Consider the following 18,394-nt stretch of genomic DNA (forward strand, 5'->3'; position numbering starts at 1 on the left):
TGCACTAATTCGAGCTATGCTAAATAACTTTTGTTCTAGAATTTGTCTCAAAAACGATTCGTTCTTATTGAAATCTTTGAAAAAAAGGACGTGGGGGGTGGAGAGGGTTAACCCTCTCTTTCCCACGACTTTTTTCAAATATTTCAATAGAAAGGAATCATCTATGAAAAAAAGCTAGAACAAAAGTTATTTGGCATAGCTTAAATTAGTGGAAAACGAAAAAAAAGTTTTTGATTGTAAATCATAGTTACTTGATTATTTTGAATAGTTTCACTATTTTTACTCAAAATTGATTCTATTTGCAGTCTAATGAAACCATAAAGTTGTGCTAAATACTGCTTTTTGTTATTGAAATAAATCGATGAATGTTGGAAGGTGCAAAATTTGATGGAGCTCTACAGCTACCATGGGAAGGAAAGGGTTAAATCGTATTTCGTGAATCAAAATAAATATCAATCAAAGTTATAGAATCAGATCAAGGTAACCAAATTTAAGGAAATTGCTGATCTCGATCTGTATGGTGCTCTCCTCCAGTAGGGACCCTGAAAATTCCTCAATTGATCAAGTATTGAAATGTATCAATGGAAGCAACTTAAGTACCGCTTCAAAATGTATCTTATTTGTCATATATAATGTCATTGTTTGGAGCAAAACTACCCCACGAAATAACAAAGCCACGTCTTACTTAGCATACCAAATCATTAATCGAACATGATTTATTTCTCTCTATCGCGAAAAGTTCGATCTGCATTCGTTTTGTTGTCCTGTACAGTTTTTTCATCCGAAACGAAAAATTTTAAAACTATAAAAAAATTGTAAAACAAATAAACACCGCAAACATAATTTGCTAAGCAACAACCTAAAACTGTTCAAACCACCGTTACATCATGACGCGACTTGATGTTCATTCCTCTCGGTAAAATAAATTGCTTCTACCCAATACATACTGCATCATGCGTGGCGCACTTCCTTCCTTCGATCTTGTCCTTCTCTACACTCTGTTCTGCTAGTCCTGATGTCTGAATTTGATTCTACTGTTCCCGAGTTTACAAGAGCAACTAGTTTTGTTTTTTTTTTGTTTCAGTAAATCTGCCTTTGCTATTGTGTTGTGTTTGTATTGAAACATCGATCACTCATGAACGAGATGTTGTATTTTTTTTTGTCATACAGCGAACATTGATTTTTCTTTGTTTTGTTATGTGGGGGGGTTCAAAGTTGAGTTTTCAAAGGATTCAGGGACAGGGGATCCGTGCATGTCTCCTTCGCGCTTCGCATTTGTTTTCGTGTGCGTGTGTTTATGGGATCAACTATTGTTCTTTTGATATCACGCAATCGATTAAGGGGGAATTCTTCTGCTAAGCACATCACATTTGCTTGTTTTGTTTTACTTACATTAGTACGAACATCTCAGATTGACCTTTGTCTATAACGGAGTAGGCGTCGCCGTACTTGGGTGCGGCTCCGCCTACTTGGATGATTTGGATGACGTTGGCGGCGAAACGTTGTTGTTGTTATTGTTGCAGTTGATGAAACTATTGACGATTCTATGGTTATTGTTGCTATTGGTCAGATTACCACAGGCAGCAGTAATCGTTGCGATGTTGATCGCATTCGTCGTCGTCGTCATCGGAGGAGCGATAGCCGCCGTCGTCAAATTGTTGGCAAGTGCAATGCTGCCGCCAACATTGTTGACGACAACGTGGCTATTGTTGTTGATGTTGTTGTTGTTGTGGTTATTGTTAGCCCCAGCAGCGCTTTTCAACAAACTGCTGTTGAAAAACAGCTAAGACGAGCTGGACTGATTCATATTGCCAAACATCCCCGTTGAAAAGGACGTTTGTTGTCCGGCTTGGTTGCCCCCGCCGCCGGCCGATCCACCGGATCCGCCACCACCACCACCGGCGCCACTGCCGGCGCCAGCCTGGCCACTGACACCGCTGTTGCCACTGCCGTGCTGATTGCTGGAGGCAGCCGCCGCCGCCGATCGGTTGTGCTTCGACACCGGAGGCTGCAGGTATTCGTGCTTGGCCAGCGCAAATACGTCCATCCGGTCCTCTTTGCGGTAGGCCAGGCAGCCCCGAATAAAGCTCTGGAATAAGAATTGGAAGCAAAAAGATAGAGAGTTATTGATTAAAGTTCGATACGATCTGCATTAGCTGTGAAATCCGGCAGCAAAACATTTTTTCCTACTCACCTTCGCTTCATTCGAGACTGTCGGTTTGTTGGCGAACTGCACCTCGGTCGCCTTCAGGATGGTGTTCTCCTCGAGGATCGTTGCCTGCGATTGGTTGTGTCCGAAGGGCTTCTTGCCGTACAGACACTGGTAGAATATAACCCCGACGCTCCACACGTCCACCTTGGAGGAAATCTTCGGTGGGTTCTTGCCGACGACGAAACACTCAGGCGGCAAATACCTACAAACGGGACGCGGATCCGAAGGAAAGCGGGACAACAGAGGAATGGAAAAGAGAAAAAATGGCATCGGTTAGTATGGCTTTGATCGTTCGGGGAAGGTACACAGCTTGACGGCCTGTAGCCTGCTGTGGGAAACTCGTCCATGGCCGGCAGGTTTTGCCAGCCGCCCTTGCGCGCAAAGGCAGTTCGGCTTTATTGGCTCTGCCACCGAGTCCGGGACGAGGTTGGAACGAAAATCTTCATTTTCGGTTCCGGGTTGCTCACCAATAAGTTCCAGCACCTTGTGACGTTAGATCCATACCGTGGTCCGGATTGTAGTTCTCTTCGTCCATTACCTTGGACAGACCGAAGTCGGTAATTTTGATCTCACCGCACACGTTGCCCTCCGTCAGCAGGATGTTGCCCGGCTTCAGGTCGTAGTGGATGATCGGGGGTTTGATTTCGTTTAGGTATTTTAGCGCCGATACCACCTTGAAAGCGAAAGCAAGACAAGAGTCAGAATTCCGGAATAAATTGAAGAACATTCCACCAGTTACCTGCATAATAATCGATCGTGCCTCCTTCTCCGGTATCGTCTTGTGCTGCTTCAGATAGAAATCCAAATCATGCCCATCACAGTATTCCAGCACGGTGCAGAATGAGTTGGCATCGATCTCAAACACATCGTACAGTTTGACCACCCGGGGATGGTCGAGCGCCTTGTGGATATTGTATTCCCGTAGCGCGTGCCTGAAAATGTACAAAATTGTGCAACATTACGGATTAGTATGTTCATTCGAATGCGACACCGAACCGTCACACGGGACAACTCACTTAATATAGTTAGCTTTCTTATCTTCCTTCCAGTCTTTGTTCAGTTGATGCACCTTGCAGGCAACGTACCGCTGCTCCTTCAGATCGAACGCCTTGTGCACCTCGGAGAAACCGCCCTTGCCCAGGAGCATCAGCAGTAGATACCGATCGTTCAGCACGGGGTGGTTGTTGAAACGTGACTGCAATCAAAACTCGCATGAGTTCTTCGTAACAAAGGGCCACTACAATGAAAACTACTCACCTGATCTTCGTTGTGTATCCGCTTCAGCTCCCGGATGTGCAGATTCCGTTCCCGTTCGAGCTTCTCCATCTCCAGCTGCAGGTCGGCGTCCTCCTTCTTGAGGGCGTTCTGCCGCAGCTTCAGTATCTCGTCGCACTCGTAGTACTCCTGGATGGTGAAGGTGGTGTTGCTGCTGACCACCGGATCCGGCTTTAGGAACGTGTTGTCGTTGCCGTTGTGCAGCGACGAGGCCAACTGGGTGCCGGCCGAACCGCTGGAAACCCCCGAACTGGCCGCCACCGAAGACGACGTGCTGGAGTTGTTTCGCTTCCGACTGCTCTCGCTGTTCGTCGGCCGTTTCTTCATGAGCAATTTCTTCTGACGGTCGATCTCCTCCCGCTCGGCAGTGATCTCCTCCTGGCGCCTGTTTAAAAAAAAATAAGTAGATAACAAGAATTGTAATATCACTCCGGATTTGTTGCCATCGCAATACTCACTTAGCCAGCTCCTGAAATGCGTAACCGTCGGTCCAGTTTTCTTGGAAGGTGGCCCCGACTCGCTGGGTGACGAACTGTCCGAGCCGTAGCCGATTCTGCATGCACTTCTGTCGCGCCTCCTTCTTTTCGATGTTGCTCTTCTGTTTGAGCAGCTTCTTCACCACGTCGATGCACTTGTTGATGTGGCTTTTGTGCTGCTCGATCACCTTCTGGTGCGCACTGATTTGGCATTTCTGCTCGTCCGATAACCGGGACAGTTCGTCGACCCGGGTCCGCGAGCTTTCGTAGTCGCTGTCCCGCTCGGCGATGTCCGCCAGCGTGAGGTCCGTCTGGGTCTGCGCGGAGACCATGAGCGGCGCTGGCGGCGTCGGCGGTTGCGACTGTAGCAGGGAGGTTGATTGAGCTAACGATTGGGCATTCTGTAGACTGTGACTACTACTGTTGCTAGAGTTGGTACCATTGTTGGCATGATTTAACGACGCTAGACTATTGATGGCTAGTGAAGAGTTCTGGGTCCCCAGGACAGCCTGCGATTGTGGTGCCGGCTGCTGTGTCGACTGTTGTTGCTGGGCAGCAACAACCGGGGGAGGCAGGGGAGGTGGAGGTGGCTGAGAATCACGATCTCGATGCGATTGCTGTTGTTGCTGCTGCTGCTGTTGCTGGGCGTTTGGAACGACCACACCACCAGCGGAAACGACAGATGAGGATGAGTTTAGTAACGACGTGGCGGATACTGACGATGGAGGAACTAGTGTGGAAGATGCGGCACTAGCGCGCTGGGATCGTACGTAGATATCCTGCGCCGCTGCCGCGCTGGTAAGATTACCACTGGAGGTGACCACAGAACCGAGCTGTGGTTGAGGACTAGGTGGATACATTGGATACTGGCCATGCTGCTGGGGACTGGGACTTTTGGCGGAAATCTGCGGGCTTTGCCCTTGACTTACGCCGACAACCCCACCGCCGCTGCCAGTTCCAGTGAGGCCAGGCTGTGCCTGCGGGCCAGAATTGCTTATTGCTCCTAGGGGACCACCGGCTCCGGTACCGGCCGGATGTGACCGATGCTGACAGTTGACCGGATGCTTGGAAAAGTAGTCATTAATTTTCTTACTATCACTTAATGGTGGTATCGACAAACGCGGACCCTTAACATTATCCCTATCACGACCTCCATGACCTCCGACTACGCCGCCCCCTCCTCCTCCGCCGGGGCCACCGTTGTCATCCGGTGCTTTCCGTTTCCGCTTCCGGTCCGACGGCGTCCGGGGAATCTTCTCCGGCGTCGGGGTATTGATTATAGTCTCTAGCTCCTTATCACTATGGGACGACCCGGTGCTCATATTCGAGTCCTGGTCCTTGTTGTTGTTGGTGTAGTGTGACTGTTGCTGCAGGCTAGTGAGCGTACCGATTGGGGGCGGTGCGCCCAATCCACCGGCTACTAAAGTTCCCTGTGGCGGCGGTGGTGGCGGCGGCTGCTGATGATTGCTGTAGTGCTGCTGGGATTGCTGCACCTGGAGAGCCGACTGCTGTTGCTGCTGCTGCTGCGGGTGCTGTAGATGATGCGTATGGAGATGATTTTGGCCGACTTGTTGTACTATGGTTGTCTGTGGTGCCATCTGCAATTGAGTACCGGCAGACATCTGGAAGGGAGAGGAATAGAAACACGTATTAGTTATTTTGAATTTACCTCACGGCTGGGTACGATTCTTAGAAATATGGAACAAAATGTGGTAGATAATAATGCTGTCCAATGAGCAGCTCGAAGTAGCTCGAAGTTATTCTCATCCCTCTCATGTCCGTTTGTTGACAAAAAAGAACACAGGACGGGAGCAACTTCGAGCTGGACAGCACTAATGTAATGTCACAATAGCTAATGGAGTCTTTGTTGGCCTTAGACTGACTGAAACAGAGCTGTTATATAGCTCATATATTATCCTTAAAGGATCTAATCGATAATGTTTTCAGAATTCTTTGAGGCAGTTATTAAACTATTTTATGACCATAATTTTTTTTCAGTTTGCTCTAACAACTCTGGCTTTTGCTATGTTCACTCTATGAGTTTGTAACATGTTTGTTCGCGAAGGTACGCTTCCAAAAACAGCAGGCATTTCAGAATATTTGGATTTTACGAACCACACCACGTGATGGAATATTCCAGACAATTCATTATGTTGCTTTCATTAGGATTTTAAAAACAGTCTTCGGTCGCGACCATTCCAGATTTTTCTATTCATCGCTACCAACTTCTAGAAGATTCTTTATTCACACAACGTAGTCAGGCAGCAGATACAAAAGCGTGTTGTTTAAGACCCAGTGAACGATCAAGTAGTTCTTAAGCCGCCAACTCATGTGCAATATTTTCATCAGCAGTAACCTAACTAAAAGTGTAATTTAGAACAAGAGGTCCTTTAGTGAGCGAACTTTTTTTTCCGATGATAGCGTTTTTTATATGTTCATTGACGAAATTGTTCCATCGAACAGGATAGATTGCAATACAAGTGCCGTAACCTTGTCGACGAATGTTAGTGGTAATGCGGTCGAATCGGAAGACGACGTACGAATCGGCGGTGTAGTTCGGTCCTACGGAAATGCTGTGAATTTTCCAGCAGTTGAAAAATTGAAGGGAAAATGATATTGGTAAGGAAAGGTACGTGGAGGTCTGTTCAGCCAGCGCAGAATCAACATGTTGATCCACAAGTTAGTGGCAACAATTTGTTTAAGGTTGGAGAAGAACAAATACAGCCTAGTTCAAATCGCAAACAGTGCTCAAGATGCATGGGAAAGACTTCGGAAAGCATTTCATGACGATAGCCTGATACGAAGACTCGGATTGTTAGAACGGTTGACTTCGTTGAACCTGGAAAACTATAGTTCCGTAGAGGATTATATGGACAATTTGGTGTCCACCGTCAACGATCTGAGCGAAATTGGGTTCGAAGTGAATGACCTGTGGCTGGCGTCATTATTGGTGAAGGAGCTTCCAGAATACTATCACCCCAATTGCCGAAGGCAAATTGACCTTTCCTCACAGAGAACAGACATGGAGGCTCGAACAAAATTTCTTGTTAAGCATGTGTAAACAAATACACCGAACCTCAACGCCATCGACGTCGACATTGCAACTCACAATCTCATTTTGACAACACGATGGCGCTGGTATGCATAACGACACTAGCGCACAGTGGCATTTTTTTAAGACGCTAGAGCTGATTATGCACGGGAAAACGGCGACATTCCAAAGTTAATTCAAAATGAACAGTAAAAAGTTATCACAAGATGGCGAGTGCAGCTTCAACGTCTGTTCTATGTGCTTTCCTGTAAAAAATTGTATTTCGTTTTATTGTCTCAGTCGATTATTTGGCTTATTTGAGGTCTGCATCTCTGAAGAACCCATATTTTTTGAAGCCTCTAACCAAAGACAAACAGGCGTAACAGCTTGAACATTTTTCTAAAAAATCCATCGTCCAACTCCTCTACCACCATCTTGCGAGCATGTTACACGAAACAATGTTTTGTATAACATTGTCACCAGAAGGCGCTGGAGTGAAATGTCAAACTCGAAGCATTACGACGCTAGCGTCTCTAGTTGTGAAACGCGCAATCAATCAAATTCAAATCGATCGTTGAAGTCATGGTCGATGGTAATTTCTCTAGTGTTACGTCTGTTTGTCTGTGCTCTATATTGAAAATTAAAAGAAAAAATCGAAAAAGTGCTGCACATGTGAACCGCTCTGAAAAATTCACCTGATGTTCGTTCAAAGTTAGACGAACATTGGACTTGGTACATACGGCCAATCGAAGAATCATCGCTTGGTGGATGCCGTTACTTCCTTACATTCGTGGACGATGCCAGTCGAAAGGTGTTTTTGTGTATTTCTTGATGTCAAAAAGCAGCGTCTAAGATGTCGAGAAAGATGTATTCACGAGCTTCAAGAACATGGTTGAACGTCAGACAGGAAGAAATTTTAAAGTTCCAACGTCGGACAATAGTTCAAAGTATGTCAACTCAGTGATGGAAGCAATCATGAGAAAAAACGGAGCAATCCAACAACTTGCCCATAAGCAAGTGCCCATAAGCCCCTCAGCAAAACGGGGTGGCTAAATGTTTGAATCGAAAGCTCGTAGAAAAAGCAAGATGTATGCTGAACGATTCGAAGCTGCCGAAAAAGTTCTGGTCAGAAGCAGTGTCAACCGCTGCGTAGCTCGTGAATGGTCATTGGAATCCCACACGGTCATTGGAACCATTGATGCCAGAAGAAGCGAGGAGTGGCAGAAAACCAATGCTTCTACATCTCAAGATTTTTGGTTCCAAATCAATGGTTCATATTCCCAAACAGAAAATACAGAAAGCGAAGTTTGATCCGGAAGCTACTGAAGGAATTTTCGAACTAAATGCTGATACTATCGTAACAAGTCGTGACGTGAGGTTCATCGATGAAGGAAAATCCTTGGCGTTAAGCGATCAGTAAAGCATGGAAGTCGATTTCATGGAACTTAATAAATTCGTAAAGATTGAAATTGCTCAGCAAAACGTAATGATTTCTCATGTGCAAAGCAACATCAATCTGAATCCTTCTACTGAAGACGTTGTAATATATTCCTTACTTCCGAATGCTGATTCTAGTGAGGATGAGTATGTTGGTGCAGATCAGAATGTTGCGCTCCCACCGCAAACAATGAGACTGGCTGATGAGCAGCAATTGTCGAGGCATAGCGGTCAAGAGCAGTGACGGGAAATGTCATTTCGATGTCATGGGACTAACTTGCTAATAAATTTTTTCACACATTATTTACAATTATGTTTTTATATAAACATGTAGCCCTCAAAGGACCCTATAACTTTTTCTTAGTGTCAAATGACATTAATGTCATGACATTTCGCTCTCATGGCTTAGACTTTGTAGTTAGAACAATGAATTTCGCGTCACTGGTCAAGAGCGCCGATTTTCAGGCAAGTACAGCGATTATGTTTGTATTAGCTCAATCATTGGCTCTGAAGATTTCTCGTAGGACGATAGAACATAGAACATAGACAAATATTTATGAGCAATCCATCGAACTATAGAGAGGCAGTCAATCGACCGGATCATGACAGTTGGATTGAGGTAAAGAATTGAGCGAGCTGAGTGACCTACCAGAAGGAAGGAAAGCTGTACGCAACAAATGGCTGTACAAGACGACGTAACTCGTTACAAGTCCAGGTTTGTGGTGAAGGGCTACTCACATTGTCCTGGCATAGCTTATGCAGAGGTGCATTCCTCGGCTATTCGTTACCTAATGGCTCTCGCAGTGCAGCATGATCTTGAAATAGAGCAAATGGATGCCGTTACAGCGTTGCTTCAATCAGATTTGAAATGAGAAAGTATCTTAAGCCTCGGGGACTCGCACCGTTGTAAAAAGTACAACACTGGCGAAAGAACGACACTTGTCGTATTACACAACGGAAGCGAGACTGCATGAGTGATTCAGGAATAAGCGAGTCCCCGAAAGTTAATAGAGAAACCAGACGATTATGTGAAGGATCCTATCTATGTTTGCAAGTTGAAGAATGCTTTGTATGACAGTATAAGAAGGACATGAAACTGACTGTTGGATGGAGCTATGCAGCAGTTTAAACTTTCTCGCATCAAAGTCGACCCGTCTCTATACTACAAAGTTCATAGGAAAGAAATATTGATGATTTGCTAACAACTCGAAACTTAAGAAGCAACTGTGTTTAGGCCTGCGAAGCGTTCGTGATAGGACGAAAGCACTACATTAACAATGTGCTAAAATGGTTTAATTTGTAGAGCTGTGGCAATTCCAGCTGATGCGGGAAGTATATTGGATGATTCTATGGTTGAAATATCCTGTCCGTTGCCTCATGCTATGTGTTAAGTGTCCAGTTGACGTAATAACTATTCAAAATTTAAGCAAATTTGACTTACTACGCGTTTGTTATGGTAATTGAATCGCTATAACATCGATTCTTTGCACATTTCAAACCTCATCAAGTTTTATTGGTTTGAATTGTTTTAAATTTGCCATGTTTGTCCCTAAAAGATTCCAAATACATGGGGAAGTGTGATGGTTGATCTACGTCTACTATGAAATCGTGGGCAGTTTAGTTTCCATTCCGTGATATCATAAACCAAGTTGGAAAATTCCAGATCCGGCGCCATGCGATGATTCCCGCTTCTGGAGAAAAAAATGTCGCGAGCCCAGACCTTCAAATTCATTTTGCAAGCGACATATGATCAAAAGGTTGTTTGGCCGAATAGGTCAATTGGCTGAACGGGTGAATCGACCGTAAACGAGTCGTGTGGCCAAAGATGCCATTTGCTCAAACTTTGGTGAATGTAAACAGTGTGAAGTGATTCATGATACTTGAAAGGTTAGAAGTATAAAGTTACAACTGAGCATTGAAAAGCGAGAAATAAGAAACGAGACGTCTCACTTCTCACTCCTTATTTCTCACTTCTCACTGAAAAACGAAAAGTGGGAAGTGAAAAATGAGAAGTAAGTAGTGAAAAGTGAGACGCCTTACTTCTCACTCAGAAATGAGATGCGAGGAGTGAGAAGTAAGACACCTCACTACTTACTTCTCATTTTTTAAATTATCACTTGTTACTTCTTATTTCTCAGTTTTCATAGTGAGAAATGCGTATGAGAAGAAGTAACAAATGAGAAGTAGTGAGAAATGTGTGTGGAAGGCGAGACGTCTTACATCTCACATCAAATTTCTTATTTCTCACATCTCACTTCGCATTTCACAATTTTTACAATGGGAAGTGAAAAGTGTGATGTTGAGGATGAGAAATGAGATTTTTCACTTCTCATTTCTCACACCTTCTTTGTCACTTATCACATCCCGACGTGGAAAGTGAGAAATGAGGTGTAATAAATGAGAAATTATACATCTCATTTGTCATTTCTCACTGCTCACTTCGCACTTTCCACATTCATTATTGCTCAGCCAAACGATATTTGCGGTCATATGACCCCGTTAAGCGAACGACATTTACGGTCTTATGACCTGTTCGACCAAACAACATTTTCGGTCATATGGCCAAATGGTCCTTTTTGCCAAACGTCCATTTGAATCAAACCAAATTTTGCGCTTATATATGCATTTCGGCCAATTGACATATTCAGCCAAACAACTTTCGGCATAGTTGACTTTGTTCAAATGGATTTCTGCCGAATGACTTTCGTCCAAACGTCTCGTTCCCTGCATTGCGCTTGCTCATACAGTTAGCCTGTGATGAGATCGAAAATTTTCCAGAAACAGCTGAGAATTCTTATATGGACGACATTCAATCTGGTGTTGAATCAGTCGAAGCCGCAAGGCTACTATATCGAGAAGTTGGTGATAAATGGCGAATTTACCGCTAGACAATGGTGCTCTAACTTGGATAAGGTGCCTATTGATGTTCCCGGAAGGCACCGAGAAACATTGGTACCTATCCACGGTTCTGCCATCCACGAGGCAAATATGGCTTTGGAACTTTTATGGGACCCGAAGTGCGACCTGTTCCTTTTCCGTTAAGCTTCTGATTCGGTCAACCTTAAAGTAGCATTGAACAAGCAAAGTGTATTATACCAAATATCGCAGTTGTTCAATCCTGATCCTTGGAACTAAACTCGTCGGTAATCGTTGAAACGAAAATTATAAAGCTATGTCCATTTAGAATCCGGAATAATAAAATCATCTATATCTCGGTAACGGATTGACGTACAAAGAAGGTTAATACATCAAAACAAAATTATTGATACAAATAATTTCTTCTTGTTTCTAGTGAAAATTCGCACCTTCTTCTTTATTCCTCTCTTCAAAAGTTGCACACCTCCGAAGTCAACATCCTTGGCACATTTGTTCTACAGTTTGGTCACCTGAGTCGCGACCCGAGCTGTTTTTCCTCTTTTCTTAAGCTTCCGCTTCATGACTGCCCAAAATGTCTCGATGGGCCGGAGCTGTGGGCAGTTGCGTGGATTTATGTTTTAATCGATGAAATCTTCGTTATTATCGCGGTACCACTGGATGACTTCCCGGCTATAGTGGCAACTCGCCAAATCTGTCCAAAACTTCCCGGGCCCTTTATGGGCTTTATTGGAGGTAGACCGCGGTTTTGAGACATTCCTCCTTGTACAGCTTAGAAACCTTCGTCTTATTCGTCACAAACACTTAGGTCTTTGCCCCACAGTTGCATATCCCTTGCCAAAATCATCCGTTTTTTGCAAGTTTGTCCAAAATCAAACTTAAACTTCTTGTGTTCAACATCAGATGATCCAACAGACCCGTCACCAAAAACACCAGTCCAACACATCTAATGTTTGCTAGACCATTGAGATTCAGTCACCAAGCCGCTATCATATTTGGACATTTCGCACATTTCGAACATTTCGAGAATGTTCCGTCCCGGTGAACCATAAAAAAAGATTTTGGACTGAGAAAAGAAAGGACAACTTTAAGCGAAAGTGACCACAGTTCGTCCGATATCAGCTTGGTTTCCGAGGGAGCTCGAGGTGACGGACATAGGCCGCCATTCAGACCCGATCCTAATCCGCTAGATTACTCAACTGGCGCTTTATGAAGGTAAAGACTGTTCTAATCGCCACCCGAGTACAGCAAACCTAGACAAATAGGTAGTGACCCGTACCTGGAGAATAATGGATAGCTAAAGATGAAGAAATTAGATGAAAAATAAACTATCTCAAGCAGATGTGGAGAGAAATGTGTCAAGAAAATCGACGGACAGTGGATACAAAAGGCGCCAGAAAGTATCCGACGATTCAAAAATTAATCGTCGAACACCATCAGAAAAAAAAACAGAAATCGTATCAGCGAAACCTCGAGACGCCAAACTGCTATACTGGAAAAAGAACAGAAGCTCCCTACAATCGGCTGCGCCAAAAACATTTTCCATCAAAAAGGAGTGTCATGAAGAAAAATATTTTTAAAAAATCCAAAGCGAAAAAAAAATTAAATAAAATGAAAAGTTTAAAATTTTAAATTCAATTTAATTGAAAATATATTTAAACGCAAATTTGTTTCAAATCTGCTGCAGTTGTGCGTGACAGAAAACTTGCAAAAACCTCTAACCAGCTGCTGGCAGATTTGTTAGTCAGCTATTCACGATTCAGCTAAGACCATAACAAATATTATCAAAATTAGGTCATACTGCCTTGGGACAATCAGGCCTGGACAATCAAGGATTTTTATCCTGAGCAATGAAATGTTGAGTTCAGTAACGTCCAACATAGCTCTAGTTCTAACAAGTTACAATACTCAAGCTTCCACGGGTCTGCCGATGACAATCAACCAACTCGTTAAGAGTTAGGTAATAAGGAAACCAGAACAGATCAAGACTGTTGGAGCGTACCTTGCTTCCATATATCGGCTGTAATTAGGCGACATAATCAGTCATCCCATAACCTCGTCGTTGTACCTGAAATACAAGCGACAGGGACGACTGATTGTGGACTTATATGCATGACACCACATTAGTCAACACATCAGGAATAGTCAATTAATAAGACTGTGATGCGCGGAGTGATTAAGTGCGGAGAATTCGAATAGTTATTTCCACCCGCTATCTTCGTATCGTGAACCACACGTCACTTCCAACAACAAGGGCTATCATCGTTTCGATGCAGTGATTCGAGCTTCAGATGGGTGTGGTGTGTTCGCGTGGCGTTTGTAGTACCCACAACACAACAAATTTACGGCGTAATTAAAAACGTTCTGGTTGAAACGAATGCTCTCTGTACAGAACACGTTGGGTAGGGGTACTCACTCGGGAGCGAATCGTTAACCAAGGCCTTTTATTGCTGATGATGAGAAGAAGTACACGGACCATTAAGTAACGCGCGAATATGTGGCGATCGTTTTCATCTAGATTAGTCCGGAGATTTATTGCTGTTGGGAGAGTGACAATATTACTGAATTTCGCACAACTTACATCGTTCTTGGCATGATTAATTTGATTGTCATTAGAAGGGTAACGCCATCCTATAGTAGGTAATTTAATTCGTATAAACTTAAATCAAAATGCGAAACTCTCAACCGATGAAAGTGGGGGAAATCTTTATGTCAGCTTGAGTCTTCCGTCCCGTGAGATAAGATGACAAGGACGTCGTATCGCATCGTAACTGTCGCTTATCAAATTCCTGTGGTATATTGGTCGGTCGCAATCACGACAACCTCGACCACCATAAGAATTAGTGAGTCAACAATCGTTTCGAAACAACACTACTATGTGCTACTATTACTTCTACGAAGAACTTCTACAAAAAGCATTTTCGTTTACTTAAGAAATTAACTAAGCTGTGGTTTCAATCATTAAATTTATTTCAGGGTTCATGTTTTATGACCCACGAATTCAATGGGTTGAAATTCAATTCGTTGTTATAATAAAAATATTCTACATTGGAATCGAACTCATTTTAGCGGAGGAATGAGCGTGCAAGACGAGAAAGCAGATTTACGGGTAGGTAATCTGAAATCACTCCTCTCGATTCGACAGCACTTTTGTATGCTAGTTCAAATGGTCAGATAGGTTCGGATACGATGAACCATACCGAACCAAAATTCCCAGGTTAGTGATTGTTCTGGGTGTCAGTTATCGATTCAGTGTTCCGCGACTCCATGTGGACCAAATGATGTTTTGAATCTTCCGGATTCATGCACCCTATTTTCGGGAACATAAGAATTATCTTAAAAAAAAAGCAAGATACCTCTGAAATGTCTATAACTCTTCGCATAATTCTTCATAAGTTTTCTCACTTGTCTTACTTTTGGAAACAGTTTCCGACACAGGGATCGCTTCAGATGAGTCACAGGATTCTCCTCGGAGCTCAAGAGATTTTTACTTAATTTTCACTTCAATTTAGCAAGATACAAGAATTTTTCGTTTTCTACGCAATCCTTAAATTTGTGTACCACATTCTGCATCTTAAATTTTCATCCGTATTTTATTAAATTTTAATGTCAAACTTGTCCATACAATTCACATAATAATTCTAAAATGCTACACAGAAATGAACAGATTTCTTCACGCAATTATGGGAATGACATTATTATGTTTAGGTATCACTGTTAGATAATCAGAATCAGAATATTTCAATCATAGGGGGAGAGGTCCCATTGTTTGCTTGTGGAAATTCGGATGATGGGACATTGCCTTCTGAAGTTATTAAATAATCATCGTTTTGCCTTTCTCGTGTACGTAAAGGATATGTTTGTTAAAAAAAACAAAATTTTCATAGAAGGCTCGGAGACTATTAGTGTTATATACCGATCGACACAGCTCGACAAAATAAGGTGATGTCTGTGTGTGCGTGGCATCCTCAACCGATTTGCTCAGTTGAACCCTGTCCTATTGTTTCCTATTGAAAATGGGCAAGATTCGGCCCTATGAGCTCACAATATATGGTCAAATACAATTTTTATACGCAAGGCATTTACTGCCTATAATCGCATAAATGTCCCATATGACTTTTCACATTTTTTTAAGTTTTGATGAGCAATGGTCATATTTTGGTTTAAAATTGTGTGTCATTGAATAAAACTGTATAATTTGTTATGAAGATTTCGAAAAAAATGTCAAGTCGATTTGTCCCATCTTCAAAGTAACCCCAATTGAGTCCCATTGTAAAAGTTAATGAGTCCCATAAACATGAGTTTCGATGATTCTATTTTCCTGTTTTTATTATTACAAATATTCTTAGAACTGTTGTAACCGCCGGCGGACAATATTGGGGGACAACCATAATTCGTAAAGTATCTGCGTGTTGCTTAGACGATCCCCACCGATGTGTCTAGTATAGGAACGAAATGCGTTCATATTTTATTTATGCACTTGCTCTCGCACCGGTTGTTTCCATCAAGTTTATTGAAGTGCAATCATGTTTCGCACCGGTGGTGAGTATCCGGTTGCTATATATTCTATTGAGGCAAACACGGAAATAAATAAAATCAGGAAAAAAATTATTATTCATTTTCAAATTTTTCAGAGCTCCAACTTTTGTAATATAAGTATGTGCGTAATGCATTTTGTGATTATCAGATTAGCTAGACATACATCTGCTAGGTGGCGCTTGCTTATATGCAACAATTTAGTGAGGTGGATATCTCGAGATCTATAAGACTTAGAAAGATTTAGTGTTCTACAAAGTTGTTTGGGTAGCCATAATATTTATGATAGAGAATAGTTTAGTTTGGAATTCATACGCATAGCGGCGCTAGTGTATAAGAAATAACATGTTAGGTTAAATATTTCTAAGTCCGTTAGAGTTAGAAAGTTGCCATCTTCTTCAAAGTTATCCGAATTATCTGTTAGGTTAGTTATTATGTAAGATTTAGAATGGTAGTCAAAACCATTCTGATGTTTTATTTATTTATTTATTTCGTCAACCGACGTAGACTAGTACTTATACAATATACACATGATGATGGAAGCAAGTTCAGTTTGAAAACGCAATACTCGTTGGCGCTTGAGTTGAGTCGAATCGAGTCAAGTACGAGACACTGAAGATGGCCTTACTGTAGAGGTCGAAATACGTATCTGCCAAAGATACAACCAAGTGGTGGAATTCAATAGAATTGTACAAACTTGGCTTATGACAAGTAACTTTGTAGAATATGACAATATTCTGAAAATTCCAGATTTTGAGATATTTAACCTATCAGTTTATTTCTTATACACTAGCGCCGCTAAGCGATTGTGTTTAAAACTAAACTTGCTTTCATCATGACGGTTTTGACCACCCGAACAACTTTGTGGAATACGGCAATATTCTAAAAATTTCAGTTTTTGAAATACCTAACATATCAAGTTATTTCTTATACACTAGCGCAACCAAGCGGTTATATTTTAATCTAAACCTGATTTGATCTTGATGGTTTTGACCACCCGAACAACTTTGTAGAAGGCGGCAATATTCTAAAAATTCCAGATTTTGAGATACCTAACCTATCAGGTTATTTCATATACACTAGCGCCGCCAATCAGTCGAAATCCAAACTAAACTAACCTCCATCACAATGGTTTTGATGATGAATAATCGAATAATTTTACAGAAGACAGCAAATTTTTAATTTTTGCGTTACTCTATATTTCCGTGTGATGGTTTGGCAACGGTTGGAGCGCGTCGCCAAATTTGCCAACTCGCTATTCACCGAAGGTTGCGTTTACATTTCCCAAACCCGGTTATCAACGACCGGTGCAAGTTCGCGTCATGATAGAGGTTGCTAGTTTGGCTTTATTTACGCACTGGTGGGGATCGTCTTAGCTCCTAAAACAGAAACCAGTTGCCAAAATGATACTAAACAATTGGTATGATTACTTATGATTACTTATCAGTAATCTTTAATGTTCATTTTCCTTTCGACTGTGTTGAACAACATATGTATGATCGAGTCTGTCTGTCTGTCTCGCAGTCACGCGGTCACGCAGAGATGGCATATTACTTAACCCCTCTGACAGAGAGAAAGATTATTGGACATATGTATAAGGGATGGGACTTACTGTTTCCCAAAAGACAAGTCAAATCATTTTGACTTAATCATCCATCTGATTTGCATTAGATAATCTTTGAATGTTGAAGCGTTTGATAATATTTGAGATCTAAGGAGGTGTTATAGTCCAAAACATTTTTTTATTTGAGTTAGTAAATGAAATATGGTTAGCAATTATTTTGAAATTCCTGTCTTATCATCCCAACAACATAATTTTATGAGGACTGTCATCTTCGATTGGTGATTAGATAGTGCCATATTGTACGAACTTTTTGAAATTTAATTGCTTGATGGGTACAAAACAATTTCAAAATTTCCGGAGACGAGCCAGCCTCGGGCTGAAATTCTCCTTAATAAAGACACAAAAAACAAAACAATTTCAAAATTTCGTTGGCTTCCTTGTATTTTTAGTACAGACAATTACGATGGCCTGTACAGAACAAGCACGAGGATAATGGGAAATGCACAAGTAGTACTTTTTGATGTGATTTTCAATAGAATTTTACGTGGTGGGACTGATATGCGGTTGCTCTTTCTTACAACAAGTAAAGTAATCGCATACCATGTCCCATTCATTTTTTTCGCGAAAATAAACTAAAATCAATTCAGTAATGCAAGACATAGTAAAAGTTCCACTAACATGAAAAATGTTTAAAAAGGATTTAAATTGGGCAACCTTGAGGAAAATATTGGTTTTATTTTCTACGATCGTTTTCTCGATCTGTTTTTTATCATATGGGACATATATACAGTTCACCTTAATTCGATTTACTAACAACAAGTTGTATTCGACGGGGTTGGTTTCTTCTCGAAAATACGCAATATTGGACCATGTTTTTATAATGTACGAGTAAGGCATAATAACCGAGACGAGCTTGGTCAAATATGGCTACTGCTTCTGCCTCAATCGCTAGAACTGGAAACGAACTTCCATACCATTTCCCTTCTTTT

The 18,394-nt window shown here is 42.1% G+C and overlaps 1 protein-coding gene across 6 annotated transcripts in view; it reads right to left on the bottom strand.

The window, feature by feature from the left end:
* Positions 1–681: 681 nt before the first annotated feature.
* The window catches only part of LOC134206497 (serine/threonine-protein kinase tousled-like 2), a 383,046-nt gene continuing 365,333 nt past the window's right edge, over positions 682–18,394 (bottom strand). For all 6 annotated transcript variants that reach the window (XM_062682226.1, XM_062682225.1, XM_062682227.1 and 3 more), the window contains 7 exons: positions 3,946–5,585; positions 3,470–3,872; positions 3,229–3,407; positions 2,952–3,144; positions 2,680–2,885; positions 2,195–2,414; positions 682–2,089 (listed from right to left, as the gene is read on the bottom strand). In XM_062682226.1, coding sequence (XP_062538210.1) covers positions 1,784–2,089; positions 2,195–2,414; positions 2,680–2,885; positions 2,952–3,144; positions 3,229–3,407; positions 3,470–3,872; positions 3,946–5,585 — 3,147 coding nt within the window. In that variant the 3' untranslated portion in view covers positions 682–1,783. The remainder of the gene's footprint in view (positions 2,090–2,194; positions 2,415–2,679; positions 2,886–2,951; positions 3,145–3,228; positions 3,408–3,469; positions 3,873–3,945; positions 5,586–18,394) is intronic.

Source organism: Armigeres subalbatus, chromosome 1, assembly GCF_024139115.2.
Source record: "Armigeres subalbatus isolate Guangzhou_Male chromosome 1, GZ_Asu_2, whole genome shotgun sequence".
In the NCBI taxonomy this organism is placed as follows: Eukaryota; Metazoa; Arthropoda; class Insecta; order Diptera; family Culicidae; genus Armigeres; species Armigeres subalbatus.